Source organism: Enhydra lutris, unplaced genomic scaffold (assembly GCF_002288905.1).
Source record: "Enhydra lutris kenyoni isolate GAN:26980312 unplaced genomic scaffold, ASM228890v2 scaffoldscaffold94, whole genome shotgun sequence".
Classification (NCBI taxonomy): Eukaryota; Metazoa; Chordata; class Mammalia; order Carnivora; family Mustelidae; genus Enhydra; species Enhydra lutris.
In genome coordinates, this window is record NW_019154178.1 from 3,714,013 (window position 1) to 3,731,195 (window position 17,183).

Consider the following 17,183-nt stretch of genomic DNA (forward strand, 5'->3'; position numbering starts at 1 on the left):
GCTCGCTCGCTCTCCCTCTCTCTCTCTGACAAATAAATAAATAAAATCTTTAAAAAAAAAAAAAAAAAAAAAAGTTGATAAAGCCAAAGCTTAAAACATATTTTAAATATATCTATTATGTGTCTCATGATTGCAAGAAGTTGATCAGAAACCTCTTCTCTTCTCCTGGAAAGAAATTGAAATTCAACAGCAGGTAAACAACTCTCTTTTCTCTTATTAGCCAGTGCATATGAGCTCAGGAAACCAAACACTCAGAAGGTCAGGTTTTTCTTTATGAAAGATGACATAGAAGGGCTAGGTAGACAGATATCTTAAGGTAATAGGAGGATTAGCAAAAAAGCTTCATATAATCTTTTCCTGGAATTCATATGTTAGTGCAAAAACTTCTCACTAAAATGAGTTTCTGAATGTGATGGTATAAAAATTCCTATTGAAAGATCAGGATTGGCAGAATGGGTTCAAAAATCTGATCCGACTCTACGTTGTCTACAAAACCACACATCATCTACAGTGGTGTGGGTAGTTGTGAAAGCAGCGTGTTGGCCGTAAGGGACGCTGTGGAACAAAGCATTGGAGCCACTGGACGTTCTTGTGCAAAAAGATGAAGGGTGCCCTAGCTCTCATCTCAGACAACAGTGAGCTCTAAATGGATTATTAACATTAAAATGCGAAACTCTAAACTTTTGGAAGAAGACATAGGAAAAGATCTTCAAGATCCAGGACTAGGCAAAATTTTTTTTAGATTTGACACAAAGCACAGAAGGTCAACAGTTAGAGCAAACAATCATTTGGACCAGAAAATGGGCAACAGAGGAGAAGAGACATTCCGCTGAAGAAAATATAGAGATGGCAAATAAGCACATAAAAAATCTGCCATAAAGGAAATTCACATTCAAACCACAATGAGCTACCCTGCACTCTTAGCAGACTGCCTAAGATAATGGTGATGACATTGCGATCCTGCAAGGGTGGGAAGGAAGCCAGAGTCGCGCACACCCAGCCAGCCAGTGTACAACATGGTACAGCCTCTCCAGAAAGATTTTTACGTATTTTTTTAGATTTTTTGTATTTATTATGTATTTTTATGTATGTATGTATTTTTATGTATTTATTAACTGCTTTTACAAAACCAAACATGCTGCTAATCTATGACCCAGCTGTTGGACTCCTGGACATTTATTCCAGAGAAATGAAACCCATGTTTATGAGGAAGCCTCTGCATGAATATTAAAGGCAGCTCTACTCCTAACAGCCCAAACGGGGAAACCGATACCCTTCAACAGATGAGCAGATTTAACTGGTACGTCCATCCCATGAAATACCACCCAGCAGTCACGAGAAAGGCACTGAGGTTGCACACAACTGAATCAATCAGCAGGCAATTATGCTGTGTGAGAAGCCAACCCTCCAAAGGGACATATCGTGTGAGCTCATTTACACCACGTTCTCGAGATGTCAAAAATTGTGGAGGCGTAGAACAGATTGGTGGTTGCCCAGGGCTAAGAATGGGGCGGGGGCTGGAGGGAAGGGGTGCTCTGTAAATGGGGAGATGATGATGTGCTGCATCCTGACTGCCTCAGGGTCAGTGTCCCAGCAGATGCTGCCATTGGAGGAACCTGGGTAAATGGTAGCATGGGACCTCCCTTTATTCTTACAACTGCATGTGTGTCCCCAATTCTCAAGACCAAAGGTTTCATTTAAAAAGGGGAAGCCTTTGGGAATATTTGAGGTGAAACCTTAACCCACTTAAATGTGTCTCATGGGTGCACATGTCCCAAAAGTCTTTTCAGAAGAAAGGGGTCGGTTGTGTGACTTGTACGCTATGTAGGTTTTAACCTTTCTCTTGCCAGTGTGAGCCTTTCCTTATGTCATCACATAAGAGGGAATTAATCCCCACAGAGAATTCTTGGTAAATCCCTAAGTTATAAGGCTAGTAGGCACAGATGTCAAGGTCCCAAAAACATTATTTTCTTATGACCACTCTCAGAAGCTTTAAAAATCCATATTAACTTGAGATCATGTGGACCATTTGTTCTCATCTTTATTGGAAACTCTACACTGTATTTATAAGGATGTCTCTAAATTGTGGAACTGGTGCACCTGCCAGGTAGCCCTGCTAAAACTGTATTTTCTAGAAACCACCACCAATGCCCCGGCATAAGAATCTCTCCTATTCAGTGTAATATTAGTATTTGAGGGAATCTTTAGGGAACCTACCCCTACGAGGGAAGGTCTGTAACAACGATGACTTGAAGTCACAGAAAGATCCTAAGTCATGGGACTGAGCTTTGAGTCCTGCCTTCACACCTGACTGATTCCACGATCTTGGGCAAATTACTCACATCATTGGACCTTGATTTAGATATTTAAAACTGGCAGGAGTATCCATATTTCCATCGTCTTTTTCTCCCACCAGAGCGTGATTCTTTTCATAGATGAAGTGTTGACTACTTAAGAAAAGATTCAAACAAAAGGAAGATACTGGCCGTTCAGCCTCCAGCTCACCTGGGTCATGGCCAGTGTGTCTCCAGAGCCCCCTCGGGTAACCATAGCTTCCTTCTCACTGATCCAAGCTTCCTCCTCCTCCGCATTCTGCAGGAATTCCAAGTACTCCAGGGATTCCTCCAGCCGACGCCCTCTGCAACAGGTCAGGGAGCCTCAGTGAGGACGAGAAGACAGCAGGACTCAGGGGAGCACCGTGATTAGCACAGCTGCACAAGGCAGCTGCAGTGGGCCTGAGCCTCACAACAGTCCAGCCTGAGCTCCTGTGAACGGGGGAGGCCCTGGCCCCAGAAGTTCTGTTTTGTGGCATCATCTGCTCTCTGGGAATCTTTGTTAGGGGAAGGAAGACTTGTCCAAACATGAGGGCCCCGTATCAGAGTTGGAAGACAGCATCAGTGAAGTACTGTCTCTTTCCACTCAGAGCACTGTAGTTCCTCTTAGACGGTGAAGGCAGCTCACAGTGCTAGAAGTTTCCTTGTATTCCCCAGGAAGACGTGTCTTCCTGCCACCAGTAGGTATGGAATCCTAGACAGAAACTGTTCTGTTTGGCTTTGTGGCTTCAGGGTTCTCAATGGCTGTGTGGCTCTCCAGGAGAAAATAAAGCCCCTTGGTCTTTCGTTCCGAGGGGCACACAGTGCTAAACTTGGGGCGGGGGATTGTACAAAGTAAGACAGACCCAAGGGTGTGAGCTGGTGTGAAGGATTGGCACGTGAGGCCCATAATGATGAAGGACAACAGCAAGTAAGCGTGGGAGCAGACGTGTGTTCGGACCACGGACACAGCAGCCTCCATGCCTCTCCCTGGGGTCGTGGGGGCAAGCTCCGTGACAGACTGGCATCCGAGCAGGGACTTTGATGATAAACAGAGAAGGGGAGCTGGGGAGAGCAGCCAACGCTAAGCCCAATACCAGCAACCCAGGAAGACAGCTTGGCCCCCTATCCCCCACTCACCGAGCAGCGGCCAACTCTTTGAGCTCCTCCCAGTGTTGAAAAAGTTGAGTCAGCCGCTCCTGGATCTCCTCTTGCCCCACAGCAGCCTTATCTCCCAGTCTGTCTGCTGCATCCAGCACACTCTGAAGGACACACACACCCACGTCACCTTACCCCGAAGACCTTCCCCATTTAGTTAGAGTGCCCTGGCAAGGTAGTCAGCCCCTCCTGGCCTCTATGTCATTCGTAAACTCTATGGTACTTGGGGTGGTCATGAAAATCTTGGGAGAATGAAGACCCCTGCTGTCAGGTTCACCATGCTAAATATCCCCTCGTTTAACTTCAGTGTCTGCACTATGCTACATTCCGTGACCTGCTTTCTGCATTATTCATGGTCACAGAGCAATGCAGAGCTGTCTTCTTCCCTGTGGCTCGGCTCAAGTACAACTTTTCCAGATGTCCCAGCCTGCACCAGAGTCACCAACAACTGTGCCTGCAGTGTTGAAAGTGTCCCTTCCAGGGAAAAGCACGGACCCTGGGCAGAATCCTGCTCACAGGAGACAAGGTGCAGAGGTGGGGAGAATGCCTGTGAGCTCTACGCCTAGCTCCCTGTGGCCCTGCATGCTGCCTCCCCCTCGTGCAGCATCACCCTACGATCCACAGACCTCAACCCTTCCTACCTGGATGGTGGGCTCGTGGGCAACCAGCTCCCCCTCGAGGCGCTTCTGCTTCTTCAGCAAGTTCTGAACCCCCTGAAGGTCCCTCCCATAGTCCTGGGAGCTCACACGTAACAACTTCTCCCTGAGACCAAGGAAGGCAATGGATAGCACTTTAGACATGTGAGGTCATGCTAGAACACGGGTTTTCTAAGAGTGGGTGTGTGGCTAGGGGTGGGGAGGCGGTAAATTCTGGAACACTCAGGTGTCCGTAACCACAAAGATAATTAGCACCAGAGGTCTTCTGCAAAACTTCTGACAATACAAATGAAAATGATATAGTGGTCCCCACGTCCCATCCATTCCCTCGCCTGTCTACCTGTGCATCTTGTCTTCTTTGCTCAAGAACATACACTAATGATTCCCTTTCCAAACGTGTGAAAATTATACACACACACATATAAACGACCCTATGTGCATATGTTCATGGGTCGTTCATGGCCTTCATTATTTTTGTCTATTAATATCAATAATGAACTTAGGTAGAATGGGTATAAAAAGCTGATACGGTAGGAACCACGGCTGTTGAGTGTAAAACATTCGACCGCTGCCACAAAGCACAGACAAGATTCTATCATCTCACTGTTTCTGAAGTTCCTGAGATGTCCTCCTTGCTGCCCTATGCACAAGGCTCCCCTCTAATTCATTGATTACCAGAAAGAATCATCAGGCTTGTAGAAGGGGAACACAATGAGGCAGGTTAAATGGGAAGTCGGGAAAATAATAGGATCTACTAAGATTTTCTCAATCACACGTTTTACCACAAAAGCGAAATTAGTAATGAAACCGTGGCAGGTACTGGGTGATGTTGTCCTGTGTGCAGTTTGGTGGCCTCTCAGATTCACAGGATGGAGCTAGATGGTATTGTGCTGAGCAAAATAAGTCAGAGAAAGGCAAACACCATATGATTTCGCTCAGATGTGGAATTTAAGAAACAAAACAGATCAACATGGCAGAAAGGGAAAAAAGAAAAAAAGGGAGACAAACTCTTAAAGACAAGACTCTTAAAGACAGAAAACACACTGAGGGTTGATGGAGGGAGGTGTGCAGGAGCTGGGCTAGGTGGGTGATGGAGGTTAAGGAGGGTACCTGTTGTGATGAGCCCTGGGTATTATATGGAAGTCAAGAATCACTGAATTCCTGAAACCAGTGTTGCACTGTATTTTTTTTTTTTTGCATGTTAACCAACTAGAATTTCAACAATTTTTTTTTTAATGACAAGGATCTCATCAGTTGAGTACGTTATAAAGGCCCAGCTGTTTCATTCAGGCATTACACATTCTATGAACTGTTTAGAACAAGCAAGCATACACGGTTACTTAATTTTGTTCCCAGAGTGTATGTGAATTGCTCTCCACTTCTCTAAGCCTGTCTCCTTCTGCCTGCATACAGCAAGGTAATTTGAGAAGAATAAAACCAATGTTAACTTTAGGCTAAAGCAAGCATGGTTAGAGGTAATACCAACTGTAAGAAACAATTATATATTTCATTTCAGCACCAAATGGGAACGTGTTGGGCAGATCATCTGTTCTCTTTGGTTATTGGTGCAGTGTGAGTCGGCCGTACATACTCTATCCATGATTCCTCATCATCTAGGTCCTGGAAGAACTGGAACAAGGCATAGGCCTCCTTGAGTTTCTCATGGTGTGCAGCTGCCAAATCCTGGACATTCAGGAAGCGCTCGTTGACATTATCCCTTTCCTCCACAATCTGGTCAACATTGAAAGTCCCACTGGAGAGCAGTTCAGCAGCCAACTCATTCAGATCCTTGAGTGCATCCTAGAAATTCCAGGTATGCTCAGTGAACAGAACATGCAGGTATGAAACAGCCCCTGGACTTTAACCACACTGGTGCAGGTTCAAAGACTGTGTCAAAGAAACTCTTTTTGAATATAGTCAATTTGATGATATGCTCTTTTATCTCAGCTCGGATGGGGACAAGATCAGAGAGCATGACGGGTAACGTGACTATAATACTCAACCTGTCCATTCACCTTCTGACATTCCCCCTTGCTTTTTCCTCCTCTTCCCAACTAGAAAATGAGTGTAAGTGCGTGTCTCCAAACAGGACTGTGTTCCTCACAGTACTGAGTCTGGCACAGATTGATGGATAGAAGTATTCAAGAAGACCTACTCTACCATAACATTTCTAGGGTGGCCATGTCCAGAGCACACCCAGGCTCTTCTGTCTGTTTTTATTCTAAGTCTGCCCTTCTACTGTTGTCGTGGGGAATGTCATCAAGTCCTAAAGCTCTGGAACTTAGAAAGCCTTTGACTTCTTGTCCTTTCTGTGTCCACCTCTGCCACCAAGTAAAACTGATCATACAAATTTCTCCAGGGTGAAATCAACACCTGCCAACATGTTTATCACTGCCCCCAAGACACTCTTCTGCTTGATGTTGGAAGGCAAATGGAATTCTCCAGTGAATGTCCAGAGTGTATATATAGTTCAACTTCATTGTACATGACATCACACTCTGATTTTTTTTTTTTGCTCTCTATAATTATGTAAAATAAACTTTCTTTCAAAGGCCAGATCAAATATGAGCTTTGGAAGCTGGTGAGTTTATATGAATGCATCACTAAGAGGTAGACAAGATAGCTTTAGGACCCCCTTCCTGGATTCTCTTCCTTAGAACTGTAGTTTCACGGTAGTGGTTAGCAGTGAAATGTCACAGCTCTGCAGCTCACAGATTTGATCTGGTTATAATGACTGCTGGCTAAGAATGCTAAGGTCAGTTTTGCAAGAAAGTATTTTCAAATGGCCTCCTAAGATGAAAGAGGGCAGTCGGAACCATTTCCATTCTGCCCAGAGGAGTGAGATTCCAACACTGCTTACCTTTCGGGCCAACATCTCTGTTTCCAACAGCTGATGTTTCTTGAGCAAGTTTCCTGCTGAAGCTAAGTCCCTGGCCTGATCTTTCATGGCCAGCAGTGTCTCCGCCTGCAAATAAAGGAGAATGCAATGAAGCTGTCTGATGAAAACTGCCTTTAAGGAGAACATTAGCGACCATGTCCCCCAACTTCTCCCAAGAAAGTCAAGGAAATTGTTCATGCATAATCCATTTACTGGCACGTATTTATTAAACTCACATCCCCCACCATTCCGAGTGCAATTACCTCTGAGAGCCAGAACTTAAAGTCTTGGATGCCCGTGTTGAACCTCTGTTGGCGACTCGCCTCTTCGAGCTTCTGTCCTTTGTCAGTTGTCTTCTCAAGCAGGTAGTTCCAGTGGTCTTCCAGCTCTTTCAATTGACCCTAACCCAAAGAAATTGGGGGATCACTATGGTCTTTAGGATCCTGAGTCTTGTGACAACTTCAAAGGATACTGGAGGGGGCTAGGAGCCAGGGACTAGCCAAAATCCACCAACCCTTGAATGCTATACATTTTTAACCAGTTAGTTAGTTAGTTAGTTAGTCTGGGAAACAATAGGAGGTGTTGGAAGAAAGTTTGAGGAAAGCATCCTGGGCTTCTTAGAGAGACTGGTGCCTGCCTAAGTGCCAAAACTCTTGGCAGTAGGGATAGAAAACATCAAACAAGCATGACAACACTTAGGAATTAGGTCTAAAACTTTATCAGAGTTCTAACTACTGAGTTTGACAGAAGTGATAAGGTCTGAGCATCATGGTTTCCTGCCTTCGTTACGTGGCAGCCAGAGGAAAGATCACTAACCAAAGAACACACTCCACATCCCCACCCACGGAAACGTTGAAGGAAGAAGAGGCTTCTCTTCACATGCCTTTAGCCCAAACCACCCTGAGCAGAATCCCCACCTTCATGGTCTCTTCACTGATGTCACATGCCTTCTGGTCAATCAGAGATTCCCCCAGTCTGAGGACTCCCTCTACCTCATCAGCTCGGCCCAGGACCTCTTTTTCAAAAGCCTGGTGCTTCAGGAATTTTCTCTGAAGGGAAAGCAGAAACTAAATTAGCTTGTAATCTAGGGAAGCAATATAGATAAATTCCGTTTCAAAGAAGAAGTAATGTTCTGTCATAATGAACGGGGGCTTCCGAAGGACCCACCCCTTCATGTTCGACTCAGAAGCCCCTGAGGGCTAGCAGTGATCTCAACAGTGAGCAAGAGTTTTGTGTAGGGAGGTGACCCTTAATCCAACAATCTGGATATGCTAGAGTTTTCCAAGATTCCTATTTCAAACTTGCCTGAATGTTGGTGGGATCTTTGTAGGATTCATCGCAGGCTATGGGTAGCATCTCGCTGATCCATTCCTCCAGGTCCTCAAGGTCATGGTGGAATTTTTTGAGGTCAGCATAGGCACCAAGTTTTTTCAGCTCAGCAGTCAGCAGTTCTTTGAGAGCATTCCATCTGGAGGAAGAGACTAGATCGCTCTCTGCCCTCGAGCCTTCCAGCTAGCTTTGATGCCATATCTGCAATCTTCTCATTTGCCAACCTGTCCCTTCTCTCGTTCTTTACAGATCTGCATGCTATATATAACATAGCTATATATTATTTAGTTATATACTATATATTATAATATTACAGAGAGTGTACATATACATATTATATAATATATATATTGCATCTAATATTACATATTATGCACATAGGTTTAGTTGGTGCATAGTCTCATTATTTTCAAATATAAAACACACTGGTTAAGTCAGTAATTTTTAAGCTGTATTCCATGCCTTTCATTCTGTGAGTCTAGATCAGGAATGTTTCCAAGTGTCAAGATAGTTTTAGGCATTTAGAAATGAAAAGAACTGAGAATGTGACCTCCATCCTCCATGCTAGCAAAAAGCCACTCTGCTACATCTTCCTTAGCTCACAGAACACCTGCTCAGGCCTGACCTGTCTTGCACCCGTTGGAACCGAGCAGCAATCTCCTCCTTGGCATAGTGGTCATCCTCTATGAGCCGCTCTACAACATGGTCTAGCTCAGTGATCTTGTTTTCCTAAATAGAGGAAAAGAAAAATGTCCAGATGTCTGGAGGTTAGGCCTTCAGTGGAATCCCAGACTCTTTCCTAGAAAAGGACAAAGACACCCTTTGTGGCTTCACAAAGAGGAACAAAACAAGGGCCTGAGAGTAAATGCCATGAAATTGGTTTTTAACTCAACATGAGTAGAAACATTAGTAGTGACACTAAGATGGGCTCCTGTGGTATGTACTCTTCTGTTAGTGACTCCTACGATACTGAGCTCCTATGGTACTGAGTTCCTATGGTACTGACCTCCCTAAAGAACAGACTCCTCCCATGACCATGGCAGAGGGTGACTCCTGCATTGGGTGGGATGTTAGCATAAGCAATATATAAAGTCACTTCCAATTCTAAAAGTTAACTTGTAAAAGGCTGGGCTGGCGGTAAGTTGGTCTGAGACCATGAGTGACTTGAGTTAAGACTAAGCCACCATGTGAACTGCCCTGTCTACCTCAGAGTTTTCTCTAAGAAGCAAATGGGAATTAAGATACTTGTAAATCACAAAACCACATACATGTATAGAATCGTTGTTATCATTACTAATATTTGTTATTGGAACTCTTGCATTGGTCGTTATTACCTGGGAAGCGATTGCTTCGTCCAGATCATCCCGTTTCTTCTCCAAGGCCGCTAGAGTGTCTAAGGAACTATGGCCTTCTGACCTCAGGAAATTCTCGCGCGCCAGCATCCAGCTCTCAGCCTGATCACAGCTCCCGTGGAACAACTATGGGAAATGAAGGTAGAAGTTACATCCAATCCAGGGGACAGAGGGAATGATCTCTTTTTCTCCTACAACACTAATATAAGGGATCCCGTATGGGTTGCTTATGTTCTTCCAAGAAACATTCACACAGTTGATCTCAGTTATTTTGTACCTTTTACTCTTCCCTGAGAACACATTGCTTCTGTTTAAGCTACACTCCATTCCCCTAGTGCATTTCCCATATGCTGCACCTAGCAGATGCTGGCTGGTTATTGCTTTAGGACCATCATAACCATGACCCTCAGGGCCACCAGTAATCCGCTCGTCTCTTCCATCACTGGCACTAATCACTCAGACTTCTTTAGCCTCAAAATGCTCATCATTTTGTTTTATTAATAATCACTTTCTGTTCCTGAATGGTCTGTCTACACATCTAATTTCACTACTTCAGAAAAAGGATGTTATGTTACTAATCTTTGTGTTTCCAGGACTCCACACCCAGCAGGTTCTCAACAAGAATCAATCAACCAAACTCTCAATCAATAAATACATTATAATCACCCTCTCTTGTGCCAAAAGCAGATCCCCACTTTGGTCCTTCTAACAGGGATATGAGCAGAGAACACCACGATGTTGAGAGCACAATGGCGGAGAGCCAAGAAACGCTCTTGTGCCTCCAGGATGGCAAGCCCAGTGACATGAGCACCCGTAGGAACTGTGCAAACTTGCACAGAAGGAAGAAACTGAGCTTAATCCTTCTTAACGGGGTCAAGTGTGCTTTACCTGCAACTCCAGACACTGATCCAATATCCTCTTGCGTTGTTTCCAGGCTTTCTCCAAGTCGTCCTTCTTTAGCCTGACCGCCTCAAGCTTTTCTTCAATTTCAGGACTGGAACGGTGCCCACTGCTTATAAGTTCTGCACCGAAGTCTTCTAAGGCCTGGAAGGTGGGCGCTTCAGCCTCCATGTCAGCACGACGCTCCTGTGTTGGAAAAGGGAAGAGGCTGGTGGCACCAGGGGCATCTCAACAATGTTGCAAAGTGAGGAAAGGGTGGGAGGTCATGTGATCAGTGGCTGTGGATTTTGTAGCCAGACCTGGTGTCTCTCCAGCAGGATCTCCGTGCCGATTAAATCTTCAGCCAGCTCCTCTGAGGACACCAAGCCACCAATGTTACTGATCCAGTTCTCCAGGTCCCTAGAGAAATAAACGTATTTAGATTGACAAGAAATCCGAGCAGCTTGCAACAAGGCTATCCGTCCTTGGCTTTTTCCTCCCTAGAAAATATTTCCGAATTCACACCTTCCATCTGGCTTTATATGCTTCACGGACCTTAGGTTTGTTGTTCACACTGGTTTTTGTTTGCTTGTTTTAAAAAGCGAATTTATTATTGTAAATTCATTGCACATGAATCTTCTTGTGTATAAGGAATGAAAATAATCTTTAAAATGAAATAGATAAAAATATAAAATTATAGAGATGAAGACAGACACTTTCTCGAATTTGATAACAATGCCTAAGAAAAATTCCAAGTAAAAGGAAAATCAGGAAGAAGACAAGTGTGATAAAGATGATTTACTAGAAACCAATTGGAAACGTTTCCTTTTTTTTATTTTGAAAGCCTTTATTTTTTTCAAAGTTTTACATAAATTCTAGTTAGTTAATATTAGAAGGGGTGCCTGCACCCCAATGTTTTCAACAGCATTATCAACAATAGCCAAACTATGGAGACAGCCCAAATGTCCATTGACTGATAAATGGATAAAGATGTGGTGTTTATATACAATGGAATATTACTCAGCCATCAAAAAGAATGAAATCTTCCATTTGCAATGACATGACTGGGGCTAGAGTGTATTATGTTAAGCAAATAAGTCAGAGAAAAACATATACCATATGATTTCACTCATATGTGGAATTTAAGAAAGAAGACAGATGAGCATTGGGGGGGGAGGAAAGAAAGAAAGAGGGAAGAAAACTGTAAAAGACTCACAACTATAAAGAACAAACTGAGGGTTGACGGAGGGAGGTGGGTGGGGGTGGCTAGATGGAGGATGGACAGTTGTGATGAGCACTGGGTGTTGTGTGTAAGTGATGAATCACTGAATTCTGTTGTTTACACTCTTTGACTTAATAATGGCAATCCCTTATGTTTGAAAATGTCTTCGCATGTATTGTCTCTTTCCGTTCTTGTAATAATCCAGCAGAGAATTCTGGGAACTCTTCCGTTTTCAGTTTGGAGATGAGGAGGTCAGCCTAGAGAGTGTAAGTGATTTGTCCACGTAATAGAAATAAAAACAGACGACTGGGAAGAACCCAGACACTCAAATCCTCGACCAATACATACTCCATTACTCTAAATGATTCTTGTACATAAGGAGTAAATTCTTGGGTTTAAGGATCCATTCTCTATGGAATCTCAGGAAGGTATGTCTTTATTCTTACTTTGATTCCCAGCATGCATGCACACATACACACACACACATGCACACACACTCATGCATGTACACACGCATTTATGTAAACTCTCTCTCTCTCTCTCTCCCTCTCTCTCTCTCTCCATGCTGTTGATGAGACCAGGGCCCACTTCTTACCGTCAGCAGTCAAGGAGAATGACAAGGAGAGCTAAGGTCCATGACCCAGAGGATAAATATCAGGTAACAATGCACTCATTTGCAATTCTCTGTGATGCCCATATTAGCATCACATACAGAGACTCCTTCTTCTTGCTGAAGAAAAAACAAACATCTACTCTAGGGCAGAAGGGTCTTTTCTTTTATAAACTCATGTATTCACTTAAACAACTAAGTTTCACTGGGTACTTACTAAGTACCAAACATTGCAGAAGAGGAATTCACACTTTAGAGTAAAGGAAAAAAAAAAAAAAAAAAAGCAAACAAAACACAAGAGGCTAAAACCTATTGTTTCAAAAACAGCCTGGAAAGCAGAGGGTCATAAAGAGATAAAAGCCGTGTCAGGGTTGCTCGAATGGAGGGAATATTACCGCTGCCTACTGAAGAGTAGAGTTCACAAAGGGAAGGAGGCAGCATCTGACTTGAGTCTGAAGTCAGAGCAGAATCTGTATGTCCAGAGAGCTGTGAGCAGGTATGATTTGGGGGTGGCTGTGGACACTATTTATTTATATTGTATGAAAAACTACAGCCTCCCAGAGATGCCAAAGTGGGGAGGAGATTGCCAAGAGGAATTGCAATTATTTACCAAAAGTAAATAATTTTTTTTTTTCCCAAAAGTATAACATTGTGAGGAACTACTTCTTGGATCCTTGGTTCCAAATGCTCCTCCCAGCAGACGGTGGTGATGGGGCAGAACATGGAAGCTGTTCCACAGATAAAGTGTCTATTTGCTCCACTGTGATAACGTCTAGGGTCTCTAGTAAGGCAACGGAGGCTCTCGGGATTTTATCTTAACATGTCTGAGCTTATGCCCCAACAGTTGTCTTGAGCCCTCTGATATGCAAACTTGTGCTCCGGCTGCCCCCACTTCCTGAACATACTATACCATTCTTAACCTCGTACCTTTCCATGCTAGTTCTGTGCATTTGTTAGGATGCGCGTTTGGGCTGTATTGCGTTCGACTGTGGGTATCTGTGCTCTTCTCTGTCTTTCCAGTAGGAAGAAAATGCCCGTCGTCTACACCACTCCACACAGCACCTATGTAGCATATGTGCTCTAGGCTGACTTGACTGGCCTCAGTGGTGTCACGTTCGTTCAAACTTAGGTACTCTATGGCTTGAACTACTGGGGCTATGCTTTCTGTGCCTCGACCAAGGTATGATCTGGATGTGGACATACCCTCCAAACTAGGAGTAAAGAGCACCTATAACCAGATTGCTCCTAGAAGCTCTGCACGGGGCCAAATGTGGGCATCGCCCACCCCACCTGATGGAGCCTGCCTTTGGAGCTTTACCTGGCTCGCATAAGGAAGGTGTAGAATTTCTGGGCCTCATTTAAGTTCTCCTTCCGCTCCTCCGAGCCCTTCAGCAGGTTGTCCCATGCCTCCTTCAGCTCTGTTCCCTGCCTCCGCAGGTCATCAGCAGCATCTGGGTGGGACTCACTGAGCCGCTCTGCTGTCTCCACCAGCATGGTCACCTGAAGAGATACAAGAGCTCTGAAAATCAGCAGTGAGAGCCGTAGCTAATCTTAGTGAAATACCACTTCTGAGCCCTGGCAATGCTCACTCCTCAAGTAGACTTCAGGGAGGTAAGAGAACATTTTGCCACTTCATAAGATAGTGCCAACCCTTTCAGTACACATGGTAACTCCCTCAAGTAGTCAAACTCGACATTACCAAACTTCTTTTTAAGATGAGAGGGTGTTGGGCAGATGGTTAAGTGAACCTGTTGATAAGTGGCAAGGTCAACTTTGCACCCAAGCGTCCTGACTTTTAATGTGAAGACCTTTTCAATATAGATATTTTCTGTGCCTTTTCTGCTCTGCAAGATAACGCCAGGATGCCCCTGATTTATCCCAGAGTGCATCTCGCAAGTTCCAGAGCTTTCTTGTAGGTCAAGCAGGATTAAGTTCTGTCAGTTCCTTATGAAGAAAACTGCAACACGCCCAGCCCAGGCCATCCTGGGGGTGGCCAGTACCTCCTGGTCTGAGGCTGAGGGCCTTCTATACGGTTTAGGCACTTGGAAGCCACTAAGAGGTGCTTGGACAGTAGAGGTCATTTCAGGATGTTTTCCCTCCATGTTCTGAGGTCCTGGCCATGTCCTTTGGTGTCCTCGTCTTAGGGACAGGTACAAGATCAAGTACGGAGTAAGACAAAGAGAGACATGAGAGGAGGGACTGGGGAATAGAAACACAGAGGAGGCCACACAGAGGTGTCGATGTGAAGAGGGATGTGTTGGAACAGCTTGGGAGTGAGTGTCCCACCTTTTCTCCCAGAGGCATGAAGTCTCTCTCAAAGATCTCATGCTGCCGCTGAAGGGCCTGAACGCTGAACAGGTCTGAGCCGGGATCGGCCACCTGGAGGGCCTGGCGCTTCTTCTCAATCTGCTCCTTCATCTCATCTGCTTCTCTGGCTCACGAGAGTGAAGGATTGAGGGTGACAGTGTGTTCCACAGGCAGCCCAGCTGACTCCAGGGACGTCCTTTCTACTCATCCCCGCCCCCCTTCCTGATATACTAGAACATAGGCTCACTTCATCCTTCCAGCTACGACTTGAGGCATAGCTACTGTGACCACTTTCCACAGGCAAGACCAGAGCCTTAAGGAGGCTATCTGCTCAAGGTTAGACCGCTACTAACGGGTGCAGCCTGTCCGGGCCAGAGGACCTGAATGTCCAACCAAACTCTGCATCTCTGTTTTCCTGCTCCAAACACTCAAAACTACATTTATACCCGGCGAAGGTGTCTGGTTACCATTTGCTCGCTCGCTCGCTTGCTGAGCTATGTGTGTGCAGACACAGATTTGGAATCAGACATAAAAAAAGGTTTGAATCAACAGTTGAAACCAATGTGGTATCTGTGGCTGGCTGCTGTCTATGGCTAGCTCTGAAACAAATTACATAAACCTCTTATCTCTACTCTGAGTTTCATTACCTATCATGAAAACTGCTACTTACGCATCAGGATCCAAGACCAGGCACTAGAAAATTAGAGCTGGTTGTCTGGGAGGACCCCATCACCTGACCTCCCCCGATCTAGTCTCTGCGTGTTCTAGTAATAGCGATGCCTCTCCTGCAGCAATCAGACTTGGGCTTTCGAGTGGGTTCTAGAGCAGCACTGCCTCTCAGGGTTACCATCTCACCTTTGAAACACCTGGACAGCGTGGGCACTGCCCAGCAGCTGGCGCTGCTCCTCCGCGAGGCTCTGCAAGGAGTTCCAGCGAGTATTCAACTCCTAGAAGAGGCAGACACAACGGGTGTTGGCTAGAAAGCTAACTCAGGTGGCTCAGTGTTGTTCAAAGACCCAATGATGTTTGAATGCTCGTGGTTGTTGTGTGATCTACTTCAGAAACTTCAATAGGTTTCTTTCCTCTCTGGAGTGCTTGGCCCTCATTCATGCAGTTGACAAAGGGATGTTTCCCTCCCCAAATGATGTTCCAGAATGGAAACCCAACCCTAGAGCAGCAACCGACATTGACTGCTACAGAGACTACATATCAACGTCCAGAAGGTGGGTACGGCATGTTGCCTTGGTAGCTAGCAGCTTTTATATTTATGCAGCCTGAATGGACCAAACCAGGCCACCACTTAGAGCTCAACTTTCCGCAGAGAGCACATGCATTACTCCTACACACATCTCTTCTCCCTCCTACTCCACCTCAACCACCTGAAAAGAGGCAGAGAACTCCTCTTCCCTGGTTTATGACAACCCAGAGAGCTGGACTAGACATCCCACTCATGCTCCTTTGATCTTCCATGGAACAAAGGGTCCCAGTCTAAATCAGGTCTAGAATATCCCACCTCTCCTCTGTACTGACCTGTGTTTTTCTTCTTTTTTCATCACATTTTATCAGTGTCTGTCTCTTCTAGTCAGCTTTCCTGACCAGCCCCTTTCCACTGCTATAACTTCTTACCTACATTTTCTTTATATTCGTGTGTATGAGCATGAATTTTCTGTGTCTGTAAGTGAAGATGTGGGGAGGAGGGACACATGTGTTGCAATTTATAGATTTCAGATCAGTTTAAATACATACACGGGTGGACTGCTTGAGCTATCGTCTTTGACCTTTCCTGAAGCCGGCTTTCTATCTTCCGCCTGTCCTAGCTGATCTGTGGAACATGAAGTTGAGTGCATCAAAGCGCAATGTGGCCCCCGAGCTCAGTCGGGCAGTGAGGAAACCATGGCAGGAGTTCTACTTACCTGCCGTATTTGAGCTCCTTCTGGTGTTAGAAGCTTTTCGAATAGAAGATCATCGGCCACCTTGTTGATATCCCTCAGCCGAGGCTCATTGGCCTTCAAATCCTGGGTGGGAAAATTTGTCCAAAACAGCATAAATCCCCTTCTCAGGAATCTTCATACCTGCCTGCCCCCCTCTGCCCTAAATATTAATATCGTTAACCTCATATGCAATGCACAAGAAGCCACCCTCCAATCTGCCACTAAGAAGAGGAGTTTTAAACTCCCTGACCCCACTGGCTATTGAGAACTTGGCAAGAGAGCTGCCATTTTTCTGGAGTGTGGAGCACATCCAACTTCTGAGATTTCTGAACAATCTCTTCTGATTTACCTAAGCTGCAGCCTGTGCTTTCCTACCAACAGAAACTCCTCTGCCCTCTATAGAATTTCATGGGCTAAGTTGTAATCTGCTTGTGTTAAGGCGTGTTATAAGAAATAGCTCTGAGGAGCTCATCACGATGCTTATGGGGTTGAGATCATCCGTTACATTTTACAAAGGCCTCTAAATGAGCTTCCTCATGGGAGTGTCAT

General features: G+C 44.9%; 1 protein-coding gene across 1 annotated transcript in view; it reads right to left on the minus strand.

The window, feature by feature from the left end:
- LOC111138834 (spectrin alpha, erythrocytic 1) overlaps window positions 1-17,183 on the minus strand; it is a 65,825-nt gene that overhangs the window by 18,767 nt on the left and 29,875 nt on the right. Inside the window, 16 exon segments of the mRNA XM_022490736.1 lie at window positions 2,506-2,638; window positions 3,453-3,574; window positions 4,112-4,232; window positions 5,718-5,926; window positions 6,987-7,091; window positions 7,268-7,405; window positions 7,922-8,053; window positions 8,310-8,472; window positions 8,959-9,062; window positions 9,668-9,811; window positions 10,574-10,771; window positions 10,885-10,984; window positions 13,715-13,896; window positions 14,683-14,827; window positions 15,559-15,650; window positions 16,617-16,718. Of these exon segments, the coding sequence (XP_022346444.1) occupies window positions 2,506-2,638; window positions 3,453-3,574; window positions 4,112-4,232; window positions 5,718-5,926; window positions 6,987-7,091; window positions 7,268-7,405; window positions 7,922-8,053; window positions 8,310-8,472; window positions 8,959-9,062; window positions 9,668-9,811; window positions 10,574-10,771; window positions 10,885-10,984; window positions 13,715-13,896; window positions 14,683-14,827; window positions 15,559-15,650; window positions 16,617-16,718 (2,190 nt within the window).